Genomic DNA, 25,361 nt, shown 5'->3' with positions numbered 1-25,361 from the left:
ATTTGTTTCTGTTTCCTCCAAACTCTGTACTTCTCTTATTTGGCACTTGGGGGACCGGGGCCAAGACTTTGCCCCCAGTGGCTCTTCTCTGCTCCTGACCCAGGTCCTCAGGGACTCCGGGGGATCGGGATGAAGTGAAGAGCAGACGAAAAGTTCCGGACACGGCTCCACCACGAAGAACTGCCCCTCCCCAGATGCCAATAACCCGACAGTCTGTGGCTTTCATCAGGTACTCAGGGGGCCTCCGTCCCACAGAACGGTCAAGGTCACGGCAGGCGCTGAGAATGACGGCTTAGGAGGGTCACCCTGTGAGGGTCCAAATAAGGAGGAGGCCGGGAGCTACCTGAGGCCACCTACACAGACACCACGACAACCTTAGACAACACACCTGCCCCCTCATTAGGAGCCAACATTGCTACTCAATTAAACAAAATTTTTTATCCTGAAACTTCACGTTGCAAGTTTCAAGTTGCATCTGCATTTCTTAATGGGAGGGAGACAGGAACCGAGGCAAGTGACTCTCTTCCCTTCCTGCTCCCTCCAGAGCTGTCCCAGGGGTCTGGGAGCCCTGAGAAACTCAACATTTAATTCTCATTAAGTGGGTTCTTTGATGAGTTCAGAGAAGACAACGGCACTTAGAGGATAAGAGGCATCTCTGTGTTTGACATGTGGAGGTGAAGGGTCCTCTCCTGGGAAAGAATGCATGCTTGTCCACCTCAGTGGACCCACTTGATGTGATATTCAAACATCCCTGACTTTGCACACACAATCTAAATAGGAAACAAGAGTGGGAGGAAACAGAGACCGAGGAGAGAAAAACAGAGGTCCCACAGCCCTGTCCTGGAGCTCCCTAATCAGACTCTCAGAATACCAGTCCTGAGTCACCATGTCCTGCTCTGCCCATCAAGCTGTCTGATCAAAACCTGCGTCTGTGCAGCCTCCCACAGTCAGAATTTTAAACAAGCTTGTGGGGTCCCACGACTTCCCCGGAGCAGCTCATTAGTTCCAGGAGAAGCGTTTCAATTTCGATCGACTTGTGGCCTCTTCTCTTCGCTTTGTTGTTAAACATAATGCCCCCAAAGGCTTCACATCACTTGCTGGATCCTGAAAATTGGCTGAGCAACCGCTTAATCCAATCACTAGTAAAAAAAAATTGACTCTGAAGTCTCGGTCAGCTAATAGGATCCCGTTAGATGCCAGCGTGGAGTCTTTATCCGCATCCCTACTGTCCTTTCCCAGCCATAAGACAGGTGGAGAGGAGAAAAGGGGAGAAGCAGGGTACAGTCAGAGCCCCCTGGTCGTATTGCAACAGAAGGCCCCAAGAGAAAGGAAATTAACATGCTAATCTTCTTTACCCCCTGTCTGCAGGAGACACTCGAGAAGCAAGAAAAATTCAACACCAGGTGGTTAATAATGCTAATCAAGTCGGGCCGGGTGACAGGTGGGTTGGAGGATTGTCACGGAGATGCTTGAAGGATGACTTGAAGGAGAGGCGGGGTCTCCATAACAGACCCCACGGTGTCTGCACTTGTCAAGACGCTCCACCCCAAATGTGTGGCGGGGGCCCTGTCCACATTTCGCTTGGATGAGTTTAATTAGTGCTGCCAGTGGATGAGCTTCCGTTCTGCAAAACCAACCAGAAGCAAAGCCTGGAGGAAAGCTTCACCCAGCTCGGGTTTTCTAGAAAGAGGGGAGGGGCCCCCGGGTGGAATCTGCCCCCAGGATCTCTACGCACAGAGGCAAGAAAGCACCTCTGAAGAGCTTTTCCAGTTACTGCACTACCAGGATCTGCTGCTCCGGGGCTGCAAACGGCACTGTGGGGCCCGACAGAGCCCAGGAGAATTCTCCAGGGACCCTCCGTGCCGAGGGCGAGGGAGGAAGGAAGGGGGACAGGTCACTGGAGAGAGGAGAGGAGGAGGGATGCGGAGAGCAAGACAGGAAGACGAAGGTGAGACAGAGACCAGGAGAGAGGGAGGGGCCGAGGGGAAAGAGACCAGACAAAGGGTGACATCCAGCTCGCCCAGCAGAGAAGTCCTGGTGGACCGCAGCAGAGAAGGGGAAAGGTTACCACGGCAACACCCTGCAGGACCACACGGGCTGCCCAGGCGACCAGGCGAGGCTCAGAAAAGACCTGCAGCCCTCAGCGGCCCTGCCTGCCACCACCTCCGCTTGCCTGGGGCTGTGCCCAAGGCCCTGCGCTCAGATGCCAAGGTCTCGGACCAGAAGCCACCGCCACTCTGTCCCTCCTTGTGACACTAAGGACACTAGCCCGCCAGGCCCCTCTGCCCATGGAATTTTCCAGGCAAGAATACCGGAGTGGGTTGCCATTTCCTACTCCATCCTTCTTGGCCCTTTCCGTAAAAGCCAAAAGGCAAGAGGAGGGGAGGAAATAAACAACTGAGATGGGACTGAATAAGTCCATTTGAGATCTTAAATCCAAAGTGCCACCTTTCAATCCACTTGAAACCAAAGTGCCACCTTATGCCTCTTCAGCTTAAGGAGCTTGTGCAAAAAATAACATCTGAAAAAAACAAACAAAAAAAAGATCTGGAAAGAGCCGGGCTGTCGGGCTTTGGCAACAGCACCGGTTCTCTGGGTAATAAAAGCTTGGCAGGAACATCCTAACGGGGGCTGGGGCTGCCCAACACTCTTGTCTGCTCTGTTTCCCAAAAGCACATTAAAAACACATTTCACTGTTTAATAGACTTATGAGCTGAAATGAATGTGTCAGAATTCTAATAAATATGATGGAACCTGCTAGCCCAGCAAATGTTAAATTTTGCAAAAGGAGACAGTATCCCTAACTCCTTCATAGACACTTAATGAATATTTTAAACAGAGAGTCCTGGCAGCTGCTCTGAAGGTTCCAATGAATTAAGTGGGGGCTTTATGACTGCCAGGATTAGGTGCTTCTGGTTTCCTCTCCCTATTTCCCCTCTCCCTTCCCACGTGCAGGACAGAAGCCCCCCACCCACCACCACCGCCCCTCCTCTGCCAAATAACCAAGCTCCTACAGCCTGGCCACGGGGGAGCAGAGGGTGGGGCTGGTGAGCGAACCAGACTGAAACGTGTCCCCCTCCACTGGAAGGTGCCTCCACATGGGATCTCGCCTAGAAATAGAGTCTGCAGGTGGGACGAGTTAAGAAGTGGGCACAGTGGGTTAGGGCGGGTCCGACAGTTGGGGTCTTTATGTAAGCAGAGGGAGATTCAGACACTGAGGCACAGACATGCACACAGGATAGAAGCCCATGTGACAACGTGTTCGAGACTGGAGGTTTGCGGCTGCAAGCCAAGGAGTGCTGGGGGCCACCAGAAGTTACTAGAACCCATGAAGCTGTTAAACAGCCTGACCCTGTGGACGCTTTGATTTCAAAATTCCAGCCTCCGGAGCTGTGAGGGCACCCATTTCTGTGAAGACGCAGTTAGTGGAACATCATACGGCAGCCCTGGGAGATTAACCGTCAGGAGAGCACGCCTATCCATTCCCCCGTGTGTGACTATGAATCCCCCCAAAGTCAGCGGAGTAATTCCTCTAGGGGGGACTGCACACCTGCCAGCAGTCTTGCAAGACGGGACTTCAGATCACCTGACTCTGTCTCTGCTTGCTGCCTCGAGAAACTCTCCACCTCCTCAGTGCCGTTTTCCACACTGATGACTCAGCATTCCCAGTGCGTCCAAGTATGGGAAGAACAGATAAAGAGGTGGAAATACAGTGAAAGAATCAAAGAGATAGAAAGGAAAGGAAGGGAGGAGGGAGGAAGGAAGAAGGAAGGGAACAAGGGAGGAAGGAAGGAAGGGAACAAGGGAGGAAGGAAGGAAGGAAGGGGGAAACGGAGGGAACCACGCCAGTGCCCTTCCTTCAGGGGGTTACCATCCATAAGAAGGCAATGTTTCAAAGAAATCAGGTGCTATTAGGGGCTGAGTTGTGTCCCCTCAAATGCATGCACTGAAGCCCTAATCCCCAGGACTCAGTATTTAACTGGGTTTGGAAACAGGGTCTTTAAAGAGGTAATTTCATTATAACGAGGTCATCGAGGTGGACCCTCAACCAATAGGACGGGTAGGCAGAGGAACACAGGCGGAGGGAAGGCCAGCGGAGGACGCAGGGAGAAGGTGGCCGTCTACACACCACGGGGAGATGCCTGCGAAGAAAGCACCCCACCCACTCCCAGACCTGAGACCTCAAGACTCCAGAACTGTGAGAAAACGTATTTCCGCTGCACAAGCCGCTCACCCGGCAGTCCTTCGTTATGGCAGCCCTGACACGCGACCCCATGAACCGTAGCCCGCCAGGCTCCTCTGTCCGTGGGATTCTCCAGGCAAGAATACTGGAGTGGGTTGCCACTCCCTTCTCCAGGGGATCTTCCCGACCCAGGGATCGAACCCAAGTCTCCTGCGTTGCCAGGAGGATTCTTTATCCCTGAGCCACCTAGGAAATGTATACAGGCTCCAAGCTGCCTCTGGGACCAGGCCTCCCGAAAAATGCACGGCACACTGACGGCCTAACAGGAAAAGTGGTGTTGCAGTGCTAAATTACACAACTCAGACGCGAAAGAATCTATAACAAGTATCCACGTAAGAATGCTCTCCCGAGCTGAGACTCGGGGACGCTCACTCAGGCCTCCCACACAGAGCCCAGTCCCAGAGGGCGTTTCTGTGTTACTTATTTCATTAAACATTCACGGTGCTAAAGAGCTCCTGGTAATTATTATCGTTGAACACTGCTGTTCATCCTTTGCTGTTATTGTTCACTCAGTCGTGTCTGACTCTTTGCAACCCCATGGACTGCAGCACGCCAGGCTTCCCTGTCCTTCACTATCTCCCAGAATTTGCTCAAACTCATGTCCACTGAGTTGATGATGCCATCCAACCACCTCTTCCTCTGTCGCCCCCTTCTCCTCCTGCCCTCAATCCTTTGGCAAAATATTTTTATCCTTTATCCTTCAGCAAAATATTTTTGTTTTGGTTTGGTTTTTTGCTATGAAAACGTGGCACAGTTTAATAGCCTCAGTGCCACTGCACGTGCTGACAGGTTTGGTTCATGGCCCTTTAAATGAAGAAACCCAGGTTACGGGCCTTGGCCCAGAAAGGACATAACAAAAGCAAGGCTTGTCTGTTTTTCAGGTCCCAAGCAATTCCTCTCAGTGAGGCCAGGAGAAGACTGGAAAATGTCCCCTAACCAGCCAATCACAGGAAAAAAAAAAAAAAGTCTAATTGCTAAAACCACATGCCAAGGCATTAAATTTACATGAACAACTGTGAAGTTATTCTTTATCTGTAGCGATCTTACTGATACAAATTAAAAATTACTGATATCATGTCAGAGACGTCCCTAAACACATTATTTTGGAGACCTAGTAATTTTTAAAAAAGAGCTGCATCTGACTCCTGATCAAAGTGCTCTGCTATATTTCAAATGGATAACCAACAAAGACCTCCTGTACAGCATGGGGGACTCTGCTCAAGGTTGCGTGGCAGGCTGGATGGGAGGGGAGTTTGGAGGAGAGTGGACGCACGTGTGTGGATGGCTGAGTCCCGTCGCTGTTCACCTGAAACTGTCTCAACATTGTTAATCAGCTAGACCCCAATACAAAATAAAAAATTTTCTAAAAATCCACAAATGTAAGTGTACTAAATCTGACTGGAGACGTTGGTGACAGAAGTCAAGGAAGACTTGGAAAATTAGAAGATCTGTCAGAGGAAGCTTGAAGCTGTTTAAATAAGCCCTCTTTGCTTCCCTAGGACTCAACTATTCTGAGGAATTTCAGTGCTGAGGAAATCTAGGAGTTGGGAGCTGGATACGTGAGGCTGGTCTTACAGAGAGAACAGACAACTGTCCCCCGAGAAGGGAGTTCACCCCCATAGTGACTGGCCGCCCCCAAGCCCCACGTGTGTGCTGAAAACCATAATCCTCCAAAGGCCAAGCAGTGTGAAAAGCCATCTGCTGGGCTCACCTTTCAGTGGCTAAGACTCCATGCTCTCAATGCATGGGGGACCAGGTTCCACCCCTGCGCAGGGAACTAGACCCCACACGAAGCACCTGAGTGTTCCCATGCCGCATAATAATATACCATTAAAAAAAGAAGAAGAAGCAAGTGTCCCCGGTTAAAATGCACACACAGAGGCAGGACTAAAACGCCGTCAGTTACCGGTGCCTCCACATTCAACGGCTGATCAAATCGTTTCCCAGAGGCACCAAAGGGAGGACATTTAACGAGAGAAATGGGGGAGAGGAATGATTCCAAGCTCTGATTGAAGGAGGACAGCAGGATGCCTGGAGAGCAGCTGGGGGCGCCTCGCGGAGGGGGACGGGCATTGGAGAGCAAGCCCGCTCCATCGCAACGTGGAGTGAGCCATCCTGTAGGCGCTCATCTGGGGCCGGGACACTTGGAAACCTTAGGCCAAAAGAGGTAAACTCTGTCTCCCAAGACCAGTTCTAGTTCTACGAGAAAATGCCACCCAGCAAGGCCAGAGCATAAACAACGAGGAATTCAAGATTTTAGACTAAGAAACAAACAAATACTTGTGTCCAGGGGTGGTAAATTTCTCCAAATTCACAGCCCACTTAAAGCTATGTCTGCATCGGTTTCATTTTGCAAAACATGGTTTCTCGTCTGCCAGGCTGTCCAGGTAGAATTAGCTTTGCCAGCTGAATTCTCCTGACATAACAGAGTAAGACATCAAGGGAAAACGTGTCTCTAACAGGAGTTTCTTACGGCTTGGGCTTGCCTGACTTGAATCCCCATTCATGTCTCCCCCAACCAGCTTTGAAAAGGTTCATGGATAATAAATAGAAGCCACTTCACAACTAATTTCCCAAATTAAATCCACCTCTTTCTCTCCTGGAAAATAATGCCTACTTCTGTTCCTTCCACAGAAACACAAAATTACATTCAATTTTCCATCTGGCATGCTAATGGATCCATAAAAAAAAAAAAACAAAAAACAGTCTTGGAGAGTTTCAGCTTCCTCTCTCAGAACAAACAACTTAAGGAAATGGGGAAGTTAACAATTATTTTCCCAGGTAGCTCAGCCGATAAAGAATCTGTCTGCAGTGCAGGAGACCCCAGTTTCATATCTGGGTCAGGAAGATCCCTGGAGAAGGGATAGGTTACCCTCTCTAGTAATCTTGGTTTTCCCTGGTGGCTCAGATGGTAAAGAATCTGTCTGCAATGCAGGAGACACAGGTTCGATCCCTGGGTTGGGAAGATCCCCTGGAGAAGGGCATGGCAGCCCACTCTAGCATTCTTGCCTGGAGAATCCTATGGACAGAGGAGCCTGGCGGCTACAGTCCACAGGGTCGCAAAGAGTCGGACATGACTGAGCAACTAACACACTCACTTTCACTTTCAGCCTAAAGAGTGACTTCCCAGGTGGCACCAGAGGTAAAGAACTTGCCTGTCAAAGCAGGCAGACATAGGAGACGTGGGTTTGATCCCTGGGTTGGGAGGATCCTCTGGAGGAGGGCATGGCAATCCACTCTGGTGCTCTTGCCTGGAGAATTCCATGGACTGGAGTGCTAGGGTCCTCGGGGTCGCAAAGAGTCAGACACGACTGAAGCAACTTAGCACGTAGCCTAAGGAGAGTCCTCGTGAGAAAGGAGAAAGACAGAAAGTTCACTGGCAGCTGAATGGGGCTGTTGAGGTGAAGAAACCCAGGTTCTAGATAAACACAGAGGTCATGGATCCATGTGAAGTGTGATGGACGTTATAGACCTTTGCCTTCCAAAAATGCACATCTTTTTTAAAGATTGGAGTATAGCTGCTTTACAATGTGTGTTAGTTTCTGCTGTACAACGCGACTCAGCCACGTGTACACATGTATTCTCTCCCTTGGAGCATCTCTTCCACACCCCATCCCACCCCTCAGGTCATCACAGAGCGCTGAGCGGCTACACAGCAGCTCCCCACCAGCTATCCCTTTAACCCACGGCAACAGACACACGTCAGCCCCACTCTCCCAACTCACCCACCCTCTCCTTGCCCCGCTGTGCCCGCAAGTCTGTTCTCTGCGTCTGTGTCTCTATTCATCAGTGCCATTTTTCTAGATTCCTCAAAACACACGGATCTTTCTGCATAAAGCTCCAAGAGGTTCACAGACTCTTTGGTGCCCGCTCTTGGGCTCCAGATGTACAGAACCTCTGGCTTAATTTCCAGAATTTACTCAACCATAGAACTGCCTACAGAGATGTGTTAACACGTGAAAATCTCTCTGCTGCATTAACAGCAAAAGACGGTGAACACTCTAAAAGGCCAACGAGAGGGGACTTATTAGGTAAGATCACAGCCAAAAATAAGAATGGGCAGCATCAGTGAGTGTTCCCGGAACAGAAACCGAAATGTGTTATGAAGTGAAAAACACCAGGCGCAGAGAAAGCGGGGCCAGGCACGACGGGGCGAACGCCGCATCAGGACTTCCGAAAAGGGGGGCCGGGCACGACGGGGCGAACGCTGCATCAGGACTTCTGAGAGGAAACACGGGAGATGAGAAACAGTGTCTGTGTCTGAGAGGGGAACATGGGCAGTAAGGGATCTGAAAGTGAAAGTGAAAGTGAAGTCGCTCAGTCGTGTCTGACTCTTCGAGGCCCCATGGACTGTAGCCCACCAGGCTCCTCCCTCCATGGGATTCTCCAGGCAAGAGTACTGGAGTGGGGTGCCATTTCTTCTCCAGGGGATCTTCCTGACCCAGGGATCGAACCCGGGTCTCCCTCATTCCAGGCAGACGCTTTAACCTCTGAGCCAGGGATCTGAAGGAGGAAGAAAAATTACTTATAGTTGTCACCCAGGTCATTATTTTCTTAATTAAAAGAAAGTTGGTTGGAGATAGATACATAGCTGGGGGTAGGGGGCAGTGAGGGTGGGAGAAAGACAAAGAATGATTTATAAGAACTTCTGGTCTACCTGCGACCCAGACTACCCCCAGCCCTGAGAACAGTTGATACTGTAAAACATTTGGCACTGAGATGTACATAGGAAAGCATCGTAAACACATAAATGCTTTCCCTGGCGAGGGCCGCTGCTGAGACTCGGGGCAGCTGAACCCCTGTCTCGCAGAGCGGCCCTTCTGGCTTTTCCTCTTTTTGAACCAATTACAGGACATTACAACGGCAGTGCCAATATTAGTTTTTAGAGGCTGATGTTATTCACTAAACACCCATTAAACCAATCTCCGGGCTCCATTTACAGCAAGCTTAAGGGCAGATCCAGATGGTACAAATAAGCCATGCTCAGACTGGATCTGCACACAGCCAATCATCAAATAGCTATTATCAACTTTCAAGTCCTCAACTGCCTGACATCCACAAGTGTGCCCAGGCGAGAAGAGGAACAACCTTTCCAGAGGTAGCTGGGTTCCCTTGGGCTCCAAAAACCATCTCTGCACTCCCCCCATCCTCCGTGGGCTGCGTTTGCCCTCGGGTCTGAATGGCTAGCAACAGCGACCAAGGGTTGCCTGGTAACCTGGTAACGGGCTCTGCCCAGGTGCTTCTGAGCAGAGGACAGGATGGCATCGCCTCCCATGCAGCCTCTGCTCACCACCCCACCCTGGGGTGGCCAAGAAGGTCCAGCAAGCCTGGGAGACTTTCCAGCAAAGTCAACTCCTGAGGCAGGAGGACCCTGAAAGGAATGCTTTCCCGGCGAGGACCCGAGCGACCCGATGGACTGTATGTTGGAGAAGCGATGGCACCCGCTCCAGTACTCTTGCCTGGAAAATCCCACGGATGGAGGGGCCTGGTGGGCTGCAGTCCATGGGGTCGCTAGGAGTCAGACACGACTGAGCGACTTCACTTTCACTTTTCACTTTCATGCTTTGGAGAAGGAAATGGCAACCCACTCCAGTGTTCTTGCCTGGAGAGTCCCGGGGACAGGGGGGCCTGGTGGGCTGCCGTCTATGGGGTCACACAGAGTCGGACACAACTGAAGCGACTTAGCAGCAGCAGCAGCAGGACTGTATGTAGTCCACCAGGCTCCTCTGTCCAAGGGATGACCCCGGCAAGAATACTGAAGTGGGTGGCCATTTCCTCCTCTAGGGGATCTTCCCCACCCAGGGATTGAACCCGGGTCTCCCACACTGCAGGCGGATTCTCTACCACTCAGCCACCGGAGAAGCCAGCAGGGAAGACGCTGAGATAAACCAAACACAGACTCAGAACTCGGCAGAGCAGGATGACTGGCCAGAGAAAACGCGGAGGAAACGCCCCACCAGGTGATTTAAACTACCCCGAGGGCACGAGTGTCTCTGAGCCTGCCCACGCGCCTGTCCACCGTACTGCACTCTCTTCCTCCTAATAAACACCTCACTTGTGTTTCACTAATTTCCGTCTTCGTGGGGTTCTCTTCTACAAAGCGGAGGGGCCCGGGCCTCGTCACTGGCCACTGGTCCAGTGGCTCGGATTTGGCGCTCTCGCCGCCGGGGCCTGATCTTAGTTTCTGACTGGGAACTGAAACCCTGCTTCCAAGCCACGGCAGGCGGAGGCCACCCAACGTGAGTCCCACCGGTCCTATATTCTCATGGTCCTGTCCGAAAAGGTTCATGTCAAAGGGATCTCTTTTTACTTTTTTTTTTTTTTGCTTCAATTAAGTCGTATTTTATTTGCTAATGATTTACACGTTGACAATGACCTTGAAGACGGTATTGTCAACACTTTTTAAAAATGTATTTATTTTCAATTGAAGGATAATTGCTTTACAATATTGTGTTGGTTTCTGCCACACACCAACATGAATCAGCCAGAGGTATATGCCCTTTTTTACTTTTTTGATTGACAGGCACTGAACCTTTCCCCTGTGGCCTTGAAGACTGAAAAAAATGGGAGAGGATAAAGTCTGGCAAACTCCTTCATCCTATAGACGGCTCAGAGTCAGAACCATAAAGTCTTCATTGGGGATCACAGGAGATCCAACATGCAAGAGCTGGGGAGAATTGGCAGAAAGCCTTCTGTCCCGGAGTCCCCACGACTCGGCATGGAAAGTGACCGCCTTAACTGGAGGACGGTGCCCCACCCTGGCCACCAGACAGCTCTTGACTCTCCAGTAAAAGGAAGACCGCAGACCACACCCGAGGGAGCTGACTTGAGAACGAATGACACGTGTGACTGGACGTGGGGGGCGGGGCGGAGTTTTCGCGCTAACCCTCTGTTACTTGAGCTCCCGTTGGATGAATTTTCATTTCCTGATTAAATTCCACATCAGAAGAGGTGGGGGTGCCGTGAGCTTCAACCCGAGTGGAGGAGGTGTTCGAGTTTCCACGAACAATTCTTGCAGGACCTAATCTGAGCACGGATAGCTGAGAACTGGCGGACGCACGGCTATAACGCGTGTAGGTTACAGGATCTCTACTCCCGAGGTCTAGGGATCGTTTCAGAGACACCACATGCACACATCAAATTAAAACGCCAGCCCGGAAACATGAGAGGACTTGCTCCCTTAAATCACAAAGGTGAAGACGGTGGCCAGTCAGCAGTCTCTTTCTCCTCGATTCATCTAAAAGAAAGGAACTCCAAGCAAGGGATGGGGCGGCCGCTTTCAGCAGCCTTTGCCTGGTTTAGTTTCTGAGTCTGAGATTTACAGAAGTGGAGGAAAAGGAAGGGACGTTTCACAGCGACGCGGGACTTAAACAAAGGCCAAGGAAAAGAAAGGAAGCCACCTCTCCTGGTGCAAACTGGCACTTAAAGCAGCCAACTCCCCCAAGTGAGCCACGACGGGGCACGGAAGGGGAAGTCTGCACCGAGGCCGGAGACCAGCATCATTCTTCAACTCCTCCTCAGGGGGCACCAACCCAGGCTGCACAGCCCCCAAGGAGATTCAGGAATATAGCATCTCCCCCGCCCCGATTCCACTCAAGAGGGCGCACTCCCTCTAGCTTAAGAGAAAATGCATGGCTTCGCCGTCAGTGTTTTTAGGTTTTCAGGCTCCAGACTGAATCAGTGAAAACAAGACCCAAAGTTCCCCCAGATGAACCAGAAAAATGAAAGTCACGTCAGCAGAAAGGAACGTCCAGGGGGCCATCAGAGCGGGAGACAGAGGGACAAAGGTCTGTCCGCTGCAACCCGAATCAGCCCAAACCCACCAGAGCAGCCCACGGGCCCACTTGTCCAAGTCAGGGAAACAGGCAAAGGTTCTGTTACATACTGTGCTCTAAGCAGGTGGTTTGGAGAACCAACATGGAGGGGAGGCGTGTGGCCAGATGCTGGCCCAGCCCCGGGCGACAGCAAGGTGGGCACCTGGCAAAGACAGGACGGAGCAGCTGGCACGTCCCGGCCACCCCGCCCGCCCCCGGCTCCGGTCTCTCCTGTCTGACTCAGCTCGTGGTCTGCAGCAGGGAGCTTGCCTGAGAGAAGCCCCGCTCTACCTATCCGGATGGAAAGTTCGCTCTCGGGGAAGAGCATCCTGGCACCCTCCGCGTCGGACTTCTTCGTCAGCAGGGGGTCCAAATTCAGTGCCAGGGCCGTCTGCGGGTCTTCCGCTGCACCCTGAAATGAGAAGCAGGGCATCACTATAGCACCTCCTCTGCCGTCATCCCCCAGTCCTTCCGGCTCCCAGGGACCCAGGCAACCTGCTCATCTCCACTGAGGGCACCGGCTGCCTGGGTCAGACCCAGCTGCCAGGCCGGGAGGAGCCGTGAGCAAGGCCACAAGCTTTCTGGCTGCAGAACTTTGGGGATGACAACAGTTGGGATCGGAGGCGACCGTGCTGACCCCAGAAACGGGAAAAACAAACACTGGGAAAGAGCAGGTCAAACACCAAAGCCCTCTCTCCTCTCACCACAGGGCAGAGGGCAGAAGGGACTCAGTTCCTGAACCATCAAAAGAAGCCTGGACGCCAGGTCCGCCCAGTGGTGGCCTCAGTACAGGAACCAAGGTCAGCAATTTCCAGGAATTCAGCATCTTCCGGTTTCTCATGACATCAAAAGAGGAGGAGAGGCAAACAGAAGCATCTCAAAAGAAGGAAAGGGAGAGTCCTGGAGGACACAGCACATCTAAAGTTAAGCCCAGTTGGCCTTAAATCACATCAGCCTTCTGCTTTGTCCATCACCAGTTATTTTGACTCTTCTTTGCATTTGTTGAGCAAAGTCTTGATTTTGATCTTCACGTTTACTGAACAAATATTTACTGACTGTCAACTTTCTGGACACCTGGTAAACTACCCAGTTCTAGCTCTTATGGAGCTTACAGTCCAGTGAGGGGCAAACCAGTGAGTCTACAATGGGGCTGTGAGTCTGTCTTCCAAAGACATCGACGGGACCCCTAGGACCTAAGGGAAGGTGAACAGAATCATCTCAATGGCAAGGAAACAGCAGATACCTTCTGAAAACCAGGCAAAATAGTTCCAAACAAATGGAAGTTTCCATTTAAAATGTGTGTACCTCAAAATGCCAAATACTGTATGAGTCCACTTACGTGAAATACCTAGTTTAGGCAAAATCAGAGACAGAAACTAGAGGTTACCAGCGCTTCCCTGGGGGCTCGGATGGTAAAGAATCTGCCTGCAATGCAGTTAGCCCTGGGTTCGATCCCTGGGTCGGGAAGATCCCCTGGAGAAGGGAATGGCAACCCGCTCCAGTATTCTTGCCTGGAGCATCCCATGGACAGAGGAGCCTGGCGGGCTACAGTCCGTGGGGTCGCAGAGAGCTGGACATGACTGAGCAACTGACACTTTCACTTTTTCACTTTCAGGGGCTGGGAAGGAGTGGGGAGTTACTGCTCAACAGTCACAGGGCTCCTGTTTGGGGTGATAAAGTTCTGGAGGTGGACGGTGGCGACGGCTGCACAGCACTCTGAATGCAATCACTGCCATGAGTTATACACTTTAAATGGTTACAGTGGCAGATTTAATGTTATGTATACATTATACCATAATTTTAAAATAACAACGCAATATGCGAAACAGAATGGTACACTTTGGGTGAGCATCCATAAAGCTGGTAAAAAGAAAAAAAAAATAGCCAACTTAGTGGAGTAAATAAATAAATAAAATGTGTGATCTCAAAGGGGAGAGAAGAAGGCTTAATCACCCAATCATGGAATGCATCTGTTTATAAGCAAGTGCTAAATCTGTTTTCTTGGGTAAGTTTCAGAGGGGAATCTCACAAAAGTGATGCCTAGCTGTATCTTGCATAAAGACACACACACACACATCTTCTTGCTCATCAGGGATCAGAAAGAGAAATGATTCGGGTATTTTACTTCATTATTTCTGTCCAACTAAAGGTAAAAAGTGAAATATAAACCCTTCCTCTCACGTCCTCTGACTCCTCCAATATATTTCTGTTGTCCTCATCATTTATTTACAATGCCCTTTATAGGGCCCTTTTCAAAACTGAAGTAGAGTTGATTTACAATGTTAATTTGTCTTGTGCAGTAAAGCCACTCAGTCACACATATATACATGCTTGGTTTCATATTCTTTTCCATTATGGTTTATCACAGGGCATGGAATAGAGTTCCCTTTTCATGCACTTTAATAAAGACGCTGACACCTCCTTTAACCTTGTTTTAAAATGGAAGGGGAAAAAAGCCTTGTGGCACTGTGCGAGCCGCCCTCATTGAAGTTCTTAGGTCCCCACCCCCCTCCCCGGAGAATCCTAGGGGCAGCAGGCTCTCATCTGCGATGTCGCTGGGAGGGGGCATCAAGAGAGCATCCCGCTGAAGGGTCAAGGCTGACGACGCAGCAGATGGACGACCCCTGGGGACAGAAGGGCCTTGGAGCAGGCCGGCCCCGCCCTGCCCCCGGCGACAGCTGGCGTCCGTGCCACGTGCTGAGGGCCACGCAGTCTCAGCTCTTTGTCCATAAGCTTTAATTATTTCTCATCCTACATCTCACACTGACATCTGAGGCACCACCACGGCCATAAGACGTGTTTCCCCTGGAAAGCCTGTGCCTCAACTGGTGTTTCTTCCTTTGTCTTGCTTCTTTTTACAACGTGACTGAGGCAGAAGCGGGGCAAGGATGTGGAAAGGGAACCACTTCATTCCAGCAGAGATATGGCCGCCTTCATACACTTGGGGTGGCTGCTTTGATGGGGGGTGGGCGGCGATCGGTCAGGTACAGCCGGGAGAGACCCTGGTTTTAACTGAGAACAGTGGCTTTCAGCTGGGGTGACTCTGCTCCCCACGGGACATTTGGCAACGGGTGCTTTGTGTGTGGGGTGGGGAAGAGGGGGTGCAGGCATCTAGTGTGGAGAAGCCAGGGATGCCACCGAACACCCAACAACACGCAGGGCGGCCCCCACCACAGAGAGTGACCCGGCCAAATGCCAACAGTGTTGAAGCTGAGACACTCCGCTTTAGAAGGATGAGAACGCTCACGACCTTTCTTTATTGCTAGCCATGCTGAGACCGCACAGGCCCTCTCTTTACTGTCAAGATAAGAACTTTGCTGCTTCCTCCAGGAAGCCTACCTGCCTTCAGGTATTTGGCAAATTTTTATTAAGTATCAACTGCACACCAGAACCAGTCTAGGTCCTGATGATTCAAAAGAGCCAAGTCCCCTGTCCTGCCAGAGACAGACAAGAAACTCACAATATACTATAAAACCGAGGGCTGGTCGGGATAATGTTGATTAGAGAAATAAATCATCACCATAGTGACATAGCACAACTGTTTTAAGTTCTGGGCTCCAGTAAGTAAGTAAGTACTCACTGTTGTAAGTACTGTGTCAGGCTTTCTTCCAGCATCTCATTATGAAGTGCAAAGCTGGAGGGCTCCTCCAGACACAGTGCTGAGAGAGGCCTCTCCGAGAAGGTGGCATCTGAGCAAAGACCCGAATGGAAGGGAAGAAGCCATACGGACTTCTGAAGGTGGGGTTTCAGGCCAGGAGACAAACCACCCCTCCCTTCCCCCACCAAATCCCTGGACCCTTTTATCAACTACATTCCGTTGGTTGTCATTACCTTATTCCAGCGCTGGGGGTGGGGTGTACTGAGACAATCCCACCTCAGCTTCACTTGGAAGCTGCCTTTTAAAAAGCTGAACAAAACCCTAGCAGATCTCCCTTGTATTCACCCCACTCCTGGGCACTGGGCCCCACCTGTGGCCTCAGGAAGGCAGGGCGGGCTGTGCAGCAGAGAGCTGCAGGGGGCACTCCCAGGTGATGGGGGGACAGCTTCTGCAGTCCAGCGTCCCTGAGCATCCCCAGACCCAGGCACCGGCCGGCCTCCTGGGGCTCCTTTTAAGCCTCCCTTTTAGGTTCCACCCTCCCCTCTCCACCACTGATTTGGAGAAGGAAACGGCAACCCACTCCAGTATTCTTGCCTGGAGAATTCCACAGACAGAGGAGCCTGGTGGGCTACAGTCTAGGGGGTCACAAAGAGTCAAACACGACTGAACAATTTTCACTCTAGGTTCCACCCTCCCCAACCCTCCCACGGAGAAACACACCCCTTGGAATTTCAAGGAACAGTCTAGCAAGAGACACCTTGTGCCTTGGTGGCTTTATCATACATTCTTGACATTGAGGGAGGGTCAGGAAACCCCTGTGGGGCTGACACCCCTCCTGGCGCCCTGGAGCCGCGTCTGCTCATCCAGCTCGGACACTGCAGTGGAAGGGTGCGGCATTTTTTTTTTACTGGACCCTTAAATAAACACAGCTTCCACCTGTGCTCAGGGGGAAGGGCAGTGGGAAAGCCACCAAGTCCCCCAGGAAGAAATTCCTGCTCTGTAGCCTCTTTGCTGATGGCAGCACACCCCTCTTTAAACTTGATAGCATCGCTGTCTTTCATTTCTGAAGCTTCTTCTTCGTTTTTTTTTTAATCTCTGCAGAACTTTTCCATCCACGCTACCTCACTCAATCCTTGCAGCCCCTGGTGCTGAGGTGAGGTGAGGCCTGATCCCTTCCAGGGCAAACCTCTGAGCGAGGCAAGCCATTCTCAACCTTTCACGGCGGCCCTGACAGCCTGCCTGGCTGCCCGTCGGTGGGGCAGTGAGTCACTGCCCTCCCCTGATGCTTTCAGCAGGGCTTCTGGGATGCAGGACAGCTCCGGGGTTGCTGGGTGCCCTTGCAGCTCCCAAATGCCAAGGCAGCTAAACACAGGCTCTGTCCCAAGCTACCGGTCTCCCTCTCCTCCTGCCTCCTCCTCCCACCCCTCCAGGGCTTCCTCCCCACTGCTCCCGCCTCCCCATCCAACCCTCCAAACCCAGCTTGGTACAGAGAGCAGGGAGGTACATCGCAACCCCCGTCCAGAGCCACAGAACCTGAGTTCATTGTCCTCTACTGACCATTATTGTTATTATTATTATTAATGGTTGTAACAAATCCCTGGCTCAGAAGAAACACAGCAACTTCCACCCGGTCTGGAAAGGTCGTGCCCAGAGGCAGGAGCTGGAAAAGTCTAGCACTTTCCAGAAGAAAAAGAGAGAGAGTGGAGAGGCAGGAGGGGGGGGGGGGAGGAGGAGGAAATGAAATGAGGTGGAGGAAGGAAGGCAAGCAGTCCTGCAAAGTGCTTTATGTGAAAACGAAAAAAGCTTCAACACATAACACGCGTGCCTCCTTGCAGAAATAAAATCCGGGTGCTGCTCATCAGGGTTGGCCTTCCCAGGTCCCAGGAAGACAACTCGTGTTTCTAGAGCCCCAAAGAAATGAGCCCCAAACGGACTCAGAGCCTGGAGAGCAACCCGACAGGATGTAGGTGTCTGAGGATGGAGTCAACCAAGGCAACGGAAGCCTCATGAGCAAAGCACAAATGGAGAAATGCCACGAGGTACCGAAGCCCCGAGGGACCTGTAGCCCCAAAAACCCAGGGCAATGGCTGGATGTGTCTGCCCTGCATCCCATGAGCATCCTTCCCTGAGTTCTCCTGCCTCTGGCTTGATCCCACTGGGATGCATCCTTGCTGTTAACAGCCATGGGGTGGGTGGCGGGTGGTGGGCAGAGAGGGGCAGAGGCAAAGCAGACCGACCTCTGATGATCGCCACGGGCTTGGCTTTCACCAAACCCGCATGCACACCCACTGCTGTGTCAGTTTGGGCCAGGGCGGAGGGGAGAGGGAGAGGGGGTCTCTGGGATGTCTCGGCACATACCCCTGCCCCATGGAGTGCAGTCTCTTTAATTGAGGTTTGTCAGCGGCTCGGAACTCCCTGATGAAAAGCGGAGGGAAAGGTCACAGCATTAATTGGTGCCCCCTGCCAGCCGCACCCCCTGGGGACCCAGGTGCCTTTGTCCCAGCGACTGCCTCCGCATTCCCACTTAACCCAGACACACAGGGTGAGGTGAAGTAATGGATGCTGTTTCTATTACTGAGAAATCGCAGTAATAATGACACTTGCAAGATGAGCTGAAATTATTCCACATAATGGAAAACAAAACTAAACGCTGGCCCTGATCACCAGGTGGAATATGGATGATTCTTACATAATAGATGACCTTCTCTCCCGGGGAGGCCGGGCGGGGCCAGGCGGGCCTCACAGCACACAGGGACACAGGGTGGCAGGGGGACAAGCGGCGGCTGTCTTCCCTGCCTTGTTTGCCCACATGTTGAGGGATCCTGGGTCACAGCCACAGACGAGGAGAACGGCCATCCGAAGTCCCTGGTCTTTGCCTGAGAGCATTTTGCCTGAGAGTGCTAGGACCGCACCCAGCCCAGCTCACCTCCCTTCCCCTGAAATAGCGGCAGGATATCTAGGCCTCTGCAAGTGAGGCAAGTTTTCACGTTTCTAAGGCATCGCCTTTGATGCCTTTAAAAAATCCTGGCTGAAGAAGCCTGAGCTCCCTCCTCCAAGAAGTGTTCCTGGATAAACTCAGTCTAGTCTGGATTAAATACAACCTCCCTCTCTTCACTCTCTTGACATCCCGCTCAGGTTTCTCTCATCACAACTACACAACTGCAAAGTAACTCTCAGTTTCCCTGGCTGCCTCAAACCATGATATTTTTGAAACTGAGCCCCTCTTGGCAGGGCCCAGAACAATGTCCAGGGACCAAGAACTCACTGAATCGATCAGACTGAGTGATACCACAAAATCTCCAAGAGGAGAGGGGAGAAGCTATATAACAGAGAAGACAAAAAAAATCCAAGTGAACACAAAATATTTAGGCCTTGAGAAAGAAAGACAAGGGGATTAGTGCAGAGATGGAAGGAAAAAGCTTAAACGTATCAAAGAGTGTTTTTTTTTTCTTTAATAAGATTTTTTTTTGATGTGGACCATTTTTCAAGTCTTTATTGAATTTGTTAAAATCTCGCCTCTGTTTTATGTTTTGATTTTTTGACCTCAGCCTGAAGCTTCCCAAAGGCGAGGTTAACTACAGAATTCTAGCTATATTTAAAGCAACATAAGCATGCTATTGCTCAAATGATCTTTGTAGAGACAAAACCTTTTCCTATTTCTGATACCAAATTACTATTCATAATCAAGCCTATTTAATCACATAAAATAGATTCTAAAGAACCACACAGTTCTCTCTGCAAGGATACAGCTCTCTGAGAGTCTGCAAAGATAGCCCTTCAGTCATAGTTCCACGTAAGCAGCTCTGAGCTGGGTTGCAAACAACCAGGTCTCCCACTAGTGTGGCTCACAGAGAGATGGCACGGGGCCGAGTTTTCCAAACCGTTATGTTTATCCTTGTAACGTGAAATACAACTTTCCCTCAAAACAACAATATAAATCTAAATGAAGGCAAATATCGAAGTCCAATGAAGTATTTTCTTTCTAACCCTCAATGATTATCTGAGACTCAATCCTAGGAGTCATTAAAATATACTAGAAAATCCATGCTGAGCCTTTTCTGCCTTCTCAGCAATTTGAGAGCCCCCAGCTGATCTTTCCAGGCAACGGTTTCTGACTTATGGTACCATTTTGGAGAATATAAGATCCCTTCAGAAGTCTGCTCAAAGATAAGATTCCTCTTCCTAGGGAAAAAAAAAAATTGTGTTTCAGACACTTATTGTTAGCTACAAAATACCCCAAAACTTAGTGGCTTAGAACATAAATCAGTTATTACTGCTCATAAGGCCACAGTCAACTGGGCACTGCTACGCATACACCCTGGCTCAGCTAACATCACCTAGACTCACATGTGTACCATCTGTGGCCATCCCTGGCTCACCCAGGGGTTGGATGGTCGAGGATGGCACATGCGGGCCGGTGGCCAGGAGCTGGCTGGCTCTTGGCTGGGAAACCTAGATTCTTCTCCATGGAGCTGTCATCCTCCAGTAAGCTAGACTGGGCTCATTCATGTGGCAAACTCGGGTTTCCGGGGAAGCAAGAGAAGGAAAAGCTCAGTGCCAAGTGAGAGTCAAATCTCTGCCTGCATCACATCTGGTACCACAGTAGGTCAAAAGTCATCCAGATGGGAAGGATGGAGGAGCCAACTATCCCTTCTGGGGGAGATGGGGGATCCAGGGTCACACTGCCATAGTATGGATGACAGCAGGGACAGGATTTGTGGCCCTTTTTGCAAACAATCACAGCACATAGGCAGAGATGAAATGCAGCCTTCTCAACCCCCGGGTGAAACTCACAAACTCAGCTTCATTCTCCTAAAAGAGTGCTTCTCTGATGGGGAGCCACGGACACATTCGCAGAGATCTGAAAGTTCTCTATAAAAATTTTTTTATTTTGTATTTTCATTTAAACCATAAAGAAAAACTAATCATCTCATACGCTAGTAAAGTAATGCTCAAAATTCTCCAAGCCAGGCTTCAACAGTACGTGAACGGTGAACTTCCAGACGTTCAAGCTGGATTTAGAAAAGGAAAAGGAACCAGAGATCAAATTGCCAACATCTGCTGGATCATCAAAAAAGCAATAGAGTTCCAGAAAAACACCTACTTCTGCTTTATTGATTATGCCAAAGCCTTTGACTGTGTGGATCACAACAAATTGCAGAAAATTCTGAAAGAGATGGGAATACCAGACCACCTGACCTGCCTCTTGAGAAATCTGTATGCAGGTCAGGAAGCAACAGTTAAAACTGGACATGGAACAACAGACTGGTTCCAAATAGGAAAAGGAGTATGTCAAGGTTGTATATTGTCACCATGCTTATTAACTTACATGCAGAGTACATCATGAGAAACACTGGGCTGGATGAAGCACAACCTGGAATCAAGATTGCCGGGAGAAATATCAATAACCTCAGATACGCAGATGACACCACCCTTATGGCAGAAAGTGAAGAACTACAGAGCATCTTGATGAAAGTCAAAGAGGAGAGTGAAAAAGTTGGCTTAAAACTCAACATTCAGAACATTAAGATCATGGCATCTGGTCCCATCACTTCATGGCAAATAGATGGGGAAACAGTGACAGACTTTATTTTGGGGGGCTCCAAAATCACTGCAGATGGTGACTGCAGCCATGAAATTAAAAGACGCTTACTCCTTGGAAGGAAAGTTATGGCCAACCTAGACAGCATATCGGAGAAGGCAATGCCACCCCACTCCAATACTCTTGCCTGGAAAATCCCATGGATGGAGGAGCCTGGTAGGCTGCTAAGATTCAGACACGACTGAGTGACTTCACTTTCACTTTTCACTTTCATGTATTGGAGAAGGAAATGGCAACCCACTCCAGTGTTCTTGCCTGGTGAATCCCAGGGACGGGGGAGCCTGGTGGGCTGCCGTCTATGGGACCACACAGAGTCGAACACAACTGAAGTGACTTAGCAGCAGCAGAATATTAAAAAGCAGAGACATTACTTTGTCAACAAAGGTCCGTCTAGTCAAAGCTATGGTTTTTTCAGTAGTTATGTATGGATGTGAGAGTTGGACTATAAAGAAAGCTGAGTGCCAAATAATTGACTCTTTTGAACTGTGGTATTGGAGAAGACTCTTGAGAGTCCCTTGGACTGCAAGGAGATACAATCAGTCCATCCTAAAGGAGATCAGTCCTGGGTGTTCACTGGAAGGACTGATGCTGAAGCTGAAACTCCAATACTTTGGCCACCTGATTTGAAGAACTGACTCATTGGAAAAGACCCTGATGCCAGGAAAGATTGAAGGCGGGAGGAGAAGGAGACAACAGGATGAGATGGTTGGATGACATCACCGACTCAATGGACGTGAGTTTGAGTTAACTCCAGGAGTTGGTGATGGACAGGGAGGCCTGGCGTGCTGCGATTCATGGGGTCGCAAAGAGTCGGACACGACTGAGCAACTGAATTGACTGAACTGAATAATGCCAACCGTCTGAATCACTAGGGTGGTCTCTTTGTAGCCAAATGCTATGGCTGGGGGTCAGTGCTTCTGTATGCCTTTGTGTTGATAAGAGTGGTTACTGAGCGGTGTTGCTTTCACTGTTGAGGGCTAATTGTTGAGGGTGAGCTCAACAAACAGAGGATGTGACTCTGGGCCAAGCTCAGGCAGACTTCCTCGTGGAGCCCTGTGTACATGGGGGAAGTTTCCAGGAAGTTCCAGAGCAGCCCCGGGAGTACCACCTCCCTCCAGCAGTGTTCCCGGGACAGACCTGCCAGAGGCCCAGGCAGCTGATCACCACAGTTGGAACCCCTGGCTCTTGGACTTGGTAGCTTATTTTTAGCGAAACCTTGTCTGCCACATCACAAATTTTGGTTCCCTGACTCTGCAAGAGCCAAAAAGCACAAGACTAGTGTGTATCTACGCTCTGGCATAGTAAGGCTGGCAAATGTGTCTCTAACAGGGCTTCCCTGGTGGCTCAGACAGTAAAAAAAAATCTGCCTGCAATGCAGGAGACCCAGGCTCGATCCCTGGGTCAGGAAGGTCCCCTGGAGAAGGAAATGGCAACCCACTCCAGTAGTCTTGCCTGGAGAATCCCATGGACAGAGGAGCCTGGTGGGTTACAGTCCATGGGGTCGAAAAGACTCAGAAATGACTGAGAGACGAACACTACTACACTCCTACTAACGGGACAGTAAAAATACCTTGAACCTCATTGGGACTGTGTGAGATATATTTCCTTTTAAATGAAAATACACCTTGAGTCAAAGGGGAAAAACACAGTCTATAGGGTGAAACAATGGATTCTCCTCCTCATGGTCTCCCTCCTTATCAACTGTCATTCAAAATACAGTACAGTCACGTGTGGGACGTCCCTCGTGGTCCAGGTAAGACTCCACACTCCCGGTGCAGGGAGCTCGGGTTCAATCCCTGTTCAAGGAACTAGATCCCACATGCTGCAACTAAAGATCCTGCATGCCAAACAAAGAGTTCACGTGCCTTGCGCCCCAACTAAAACTCCCTCGTGCCGCAACGAAGGCCTGGTGCAGCCAAGCAAGTAAATGCACATTAAAGAGACACAGAGCAACATCTGCCTTCACGTGGCTACTACTGAGAGCTTGACAGTCCACAGTGACCTTGTAATGGTTTTTCTATGGACAACATAATGGGGATTGTTGGAAATGAAGTCACGACTCTCCATGCCGCCTTTAGCCAAAGCAACATGTTGACCGAGACACCACATTCACGTCTGTGTGCGGACGAGAGGCTCCTGAATGACCCCTTTTGTCCTGCGTGGGCATCTCCCAGAGCTGCCTGTTCACTGAGATGCTCCAAGAGGAAGGATTCCACAGACAGATGCGGGAAAATCTGAGAACGTCCGTGCATATGTGGATAAAGACTCTGAGGCCCAGATCAAAGAAAGGCTTTTGTTTAAACCTGCATTTCCCACACCAATTTGGCCGCACACAGAACTTAGTCATACTCAGCAGATGAAATTTCAGAGATCAGAGCTCAGAGCAGTTCTCCCCTGTTCCTTGCAGTCAGAATGTCCAGCAGAACAGTTCTCCCTATGTTGTGATAGCATCACATTTTATCTGGAAAAAAAGACTCAAAAAACTGGACGGGGCATCTTGGCCTCAGAATATCTATCACTTTCACAAATAAGGTCTGTTAATCATCTTGAAAAATATTAATAATAAATATTTTAAAAAATGAGTCAGTAGAACGTATTGTGTTTCTCCCGTTGTAGTCACACCAGCTGGAGATTATGAAAACCAAGAAGGTAATTATTCTATCAAACCCACCCCTTCCCTTGTTATATAACTATCAATAACAAAATGACATATTTAGGAAAAAATAGTCTATTACCTTGCTCTAAAAGAGATTTTTATCAGAGCACCACTGAGGAGAAAAAAAAACCAAAAACTAATATCAGGCTTATCAAAAATATTTATAGCTCTGACAGCTGTAAAATCATAAAATGATCCTTCCTTGGTTCTATGAAGGAGACAGAGGGAAAGAGCATCTGTCGGAAAGTCACGACCCATAGAATGGACTGATGAGTCAAGAGGCCTCTGCCCATAACATTCTGGTGAGCAATCGAAGTACTAAACCAATGCGGCACGGGATGCAGAACGGGCGGAGGCAGAGAAGATGCAGGGGGTGGAGGCAGAGACAGAGTGGGCGGAGGCAGAGACGGAGGGGGCGGAGACAGAGAGGGTGGAGACCGAGATGGAGGGGGCGGAGAAAGAGACTGAGTGGGCGGAGGCAGAGACGGAGGGGACGGAGGCAGAGATGGAGAGGGCAGAGACAGAGATGGAGTGGGCTGTAAAGAAGCATCCTTGGTGTGGACCCCAACATTTGTACAAACCCTCTTGTCTGTCCCATGGTCAGCTTCTAACTGCCCTTTCTTGCATTATCACTCTCAAACCTCAAGAACTTTTTGTGATGTAGACAGATGGCATCACTAGCCCTATTATGGTTGAATTGTTGCACCCCCTCCACCCTGCTGCTAAAATTCATATGTTGAAAACCTAACCCCTAATCCATCTGAGTAAGACTGTTTGAAGATGGGATCTTTAACTTTTTTTTTTGGCTCTGGCACGCGGTATGTAGAATCTAGTTCCCTGACCAGGGATTGAACCCACGCGCCCTGCGATGGAAGTGGGACTGCCAAGGTAGAAGTCCTGAAGATGGGATCTTTCAGTTCAGTTCAGTCGCTTAGTCATGTCCGACTCTTTGTGACCCCATGAATCGCAGCACGCCAGGCCTCCCTGTCTATCACCAACTCCCGGAGTTCACTGAGACTCACGTCCATCGAGTCAGTGATGCTATCCAGCCATCTCATCCTCTGTCGTCCCCTTCTCCTCCTGCCCCCAATCCCTCCCAGCATCAGAGTCTTTTCCAGTGAGTCAACTCTTCACATGAGGTGGCCAAAGTACTGGAGTTTCAGCTTTAGCATCAGTCCTTCCAAAGAACACCCAGGACTGATCTCCTTTAGAATAGACTGGTTGGATCTCCTTGCAGTCCAAAGGACTCTCGAGAGTCTTCTCCAACACCACAGTTCAAAAGCATCAGTTCTTCGGCGCTCAGCTTTCTTCACAGTCCAACTCTTACATCCATACACGACTATCGGAAAAACTATAGCCTTGACTAGACGGACCTTTGGTTGGCAAAGTAATATCTCTGCTTTTGAATATGCTATCTAGGTTGGTCATAACTTTCCTTCCAAGGAGTA

At 50.1% G+C, this 25,361-nt stretch overlaps 1 protein-coding gene across 7 annotated transcripts in view; it reads right to left on the bottom strand.

Annotated features, from left to right (window-relative positions):
* The window catches only part of SLC39A11 (solute carrier family 39 member 11), a 376,204-nt gene that overhangs the window by 165,793 nt on the left and 185,050 nt on the right, over positions 1 to 25,361 (bottom strand). For 6 of the 7 annotated variants that reach the window (XM_059878245.1, XM_059878242.1, XM_024980432.2 and 3 more), the window contains 1 exon segment: positions 12,328 to 12,469. In XM_059878245.1, the coding sequence (XP_059734228.1) occupies positions 12,328 to 12,469 (142 nt within the window). 7 annotated transcript variants of the gene reach the window in all.

The sequence above is a fragment of the Bos taurus genome, chromosome 19, assembly GCF_002263795.3.
Source record: "Bos taurus isolate L1 Dominette 01449 registration number 42190680 breed Hereford chromosome 19, ARS-UCD2.0, whole genome shotgun sequence".
NCBI lineage: Eukaryota > Metazoa > Chordata > Mammalia > Artiodactyla > Bovidae > Bos > Bos taurus.
Note: the sequence above shows the minus strand (reverse complement) of the source record. Positions and strands in the feature narration are given on the sequence as shown.